The 1600-nt window shown below is 69.2% G+C and overlaps 1 protein-coding gene across 1 annotated transcript in view; it reads left to right on the top strand.

The window, feature by feature from the left end:
* The window catches only part of ACC-2 (acetyl-CoA carboxylase), an 11003-nt gene that overhangs the window by 3610 nt on the left and 5793 nt on the right, over nt 1–1600 (top strand). Inside the window, exons 4-6 of the mRNA XM_005788150.1 lie at nt 113–371; nt 1062–1166; nt 1508–1582. Coding sequence (XP_005788207.1) covers nt 113–371; nt 1062–1166; nt 1508–1582 — 439 coding nt within the window. The remainder of the gene's footprint in view (nt 1–112; nt 372–1061; nt 1167–1507; nt 1583–1600) is intronic.

Below are 1600 nucleotides of genomic sequence, written 5' to 3'. Positions count from 1 at the left end.
ACACCTCCCCACACCTCCCCACACCTCCCCACAACTCCCCACACCTCCCCACACCTCCCCACACCTCCCCACACCTCCCCACACCTCGCCACACCTCCCCACATCTCCCCAGGTTCGCCGGCATGTCGACCGACCAAGCCATCGCCGCGATGCTCAAGTCGTCGCCCGACGACCTAAACGCCGTCTACGAGAAGGCGCTCGCCCACGAGCAGACGCCGGCGCGGGTCGACCTCGCCATCTCGCTGCTGCGCTCGCTCTACACCTTCCCCGAGCGCTTCGGCGTGCAGCCGCTCAAGGCGCTCACGCCCGACATGGACGTGGTCGCTGAGATCTCGCAGCTGCCCGGCGCTCAGTACAAGGAGCTGGCACTCGTCGCGGCGCAGTTTGGCCTCTTCAAGGCGGAGCTAATCTCGGGTAATCTCGGCTAATCTCGGCTAATCTCGGCTAATCTCGGGTAATCTTGGCCTCTTCAAGGCGGAGAAGCCGTTCGACGAGGTGCCGAGAGTAGCCGAGAGTAGCCGAGAGTAGCCGAGATTAGCCGAGAGTAGCCGAGAGTAGCCGAGAGTAGCCGAGAGTAGCCGAGAGTAGCCGAGAGAACAAGGAGGTGCCCGAGACGCTCCCGACACTCCTCCTCCCTCGCCGCCCCTCCCAACCACCTCCACCTCCATCCGCCTCCACTCTGCTCGCGCCGCCGCCCCTCCCGACATGTCCATGTCACGCCCCGCTGACACGCCCGCGACACGCCCGCGACACGCCCGCGACACGCCCGCGACACGTCCGCGACACGTCCGCGACACGCCCGCGACACGTCCGCGACACGTCCGCGACACGCCCGCGACACGCCCGCGACACGTCCGCGACACGCCCGCGACACGCCCGCGACACGCCCGCGACACGCCCGCGACACGTCCGCGACACGTCCGCGACACGCCCGCGACACGTCCGCGACACGCCCGCGACACGCCCGCGACACGCCCGCGACACGTCCGCGACACGCCCGCGACACATACGCGACACATACGCGACACGTCCCACAGGTGGTCGCCGAGCTGCGCTCCGAGCTCTCCGCCTCGGGCGCCGACTCTGCCGCTGTCTCCCGCTCGGTGGTGACCAACGCGCTGCTCGCTCTGTTCGACGACACGCAGGTCGGCACCGCCGCCATGCAGGTCGCGCTCCTCCCTAGACACCTCCTAGACACCTCCTAGACACCTCCTAGGCACCTCCTAGACACCTCCTAGACACTTCCTGGACACTTCCTGGACACTTCCTGGACACTTCCTGCAGGTCGCGCTCCTCTCCCCCTTCCCGCCCTCGCCGTGGTCGGCCATCTCTCCGCCACCACCATCGACGCCACCACCCTCCGTGCCCTCCCTGCCACCTCCCTCACCGCCGCCGCCGCCGTCGCCGCCCCCCGCCTTCCCCGCCACCCCCCTCCACCGCCGCCGTGCAGGACGCGCTCAAGCGCTGGTACCGCGCCTACCACATGGCCGACATGTCTGCCGCGGAGGCCAAGCCGGCGGGCACCGTCATCGAGTTCCGGTACCAGTCGCAGGACAAGGCGCAGGACGACGCGCAGTGCCCCGTCCGGTACGGCCAGCTC

Source organism: Emiliania huxleyi (genome assembly GCF_000372725.1).
Source record: "Emiliania huxleyi CCMP1516 chromosome Unknown EMIHUscaffold_138, whole genome shotgun sequence".
In the NCBI taxonomy this organism is placed as follows: Eukaryota; Haptophyta; order Isochrysidales; family Noelaerhabdaceae; genus Emiliania; species Emiliania huxleyi.
Note: the sequence above shows the minus strand (reverse complement) of the source record. Positions and strands in the feature narration are given on the sequence as shown.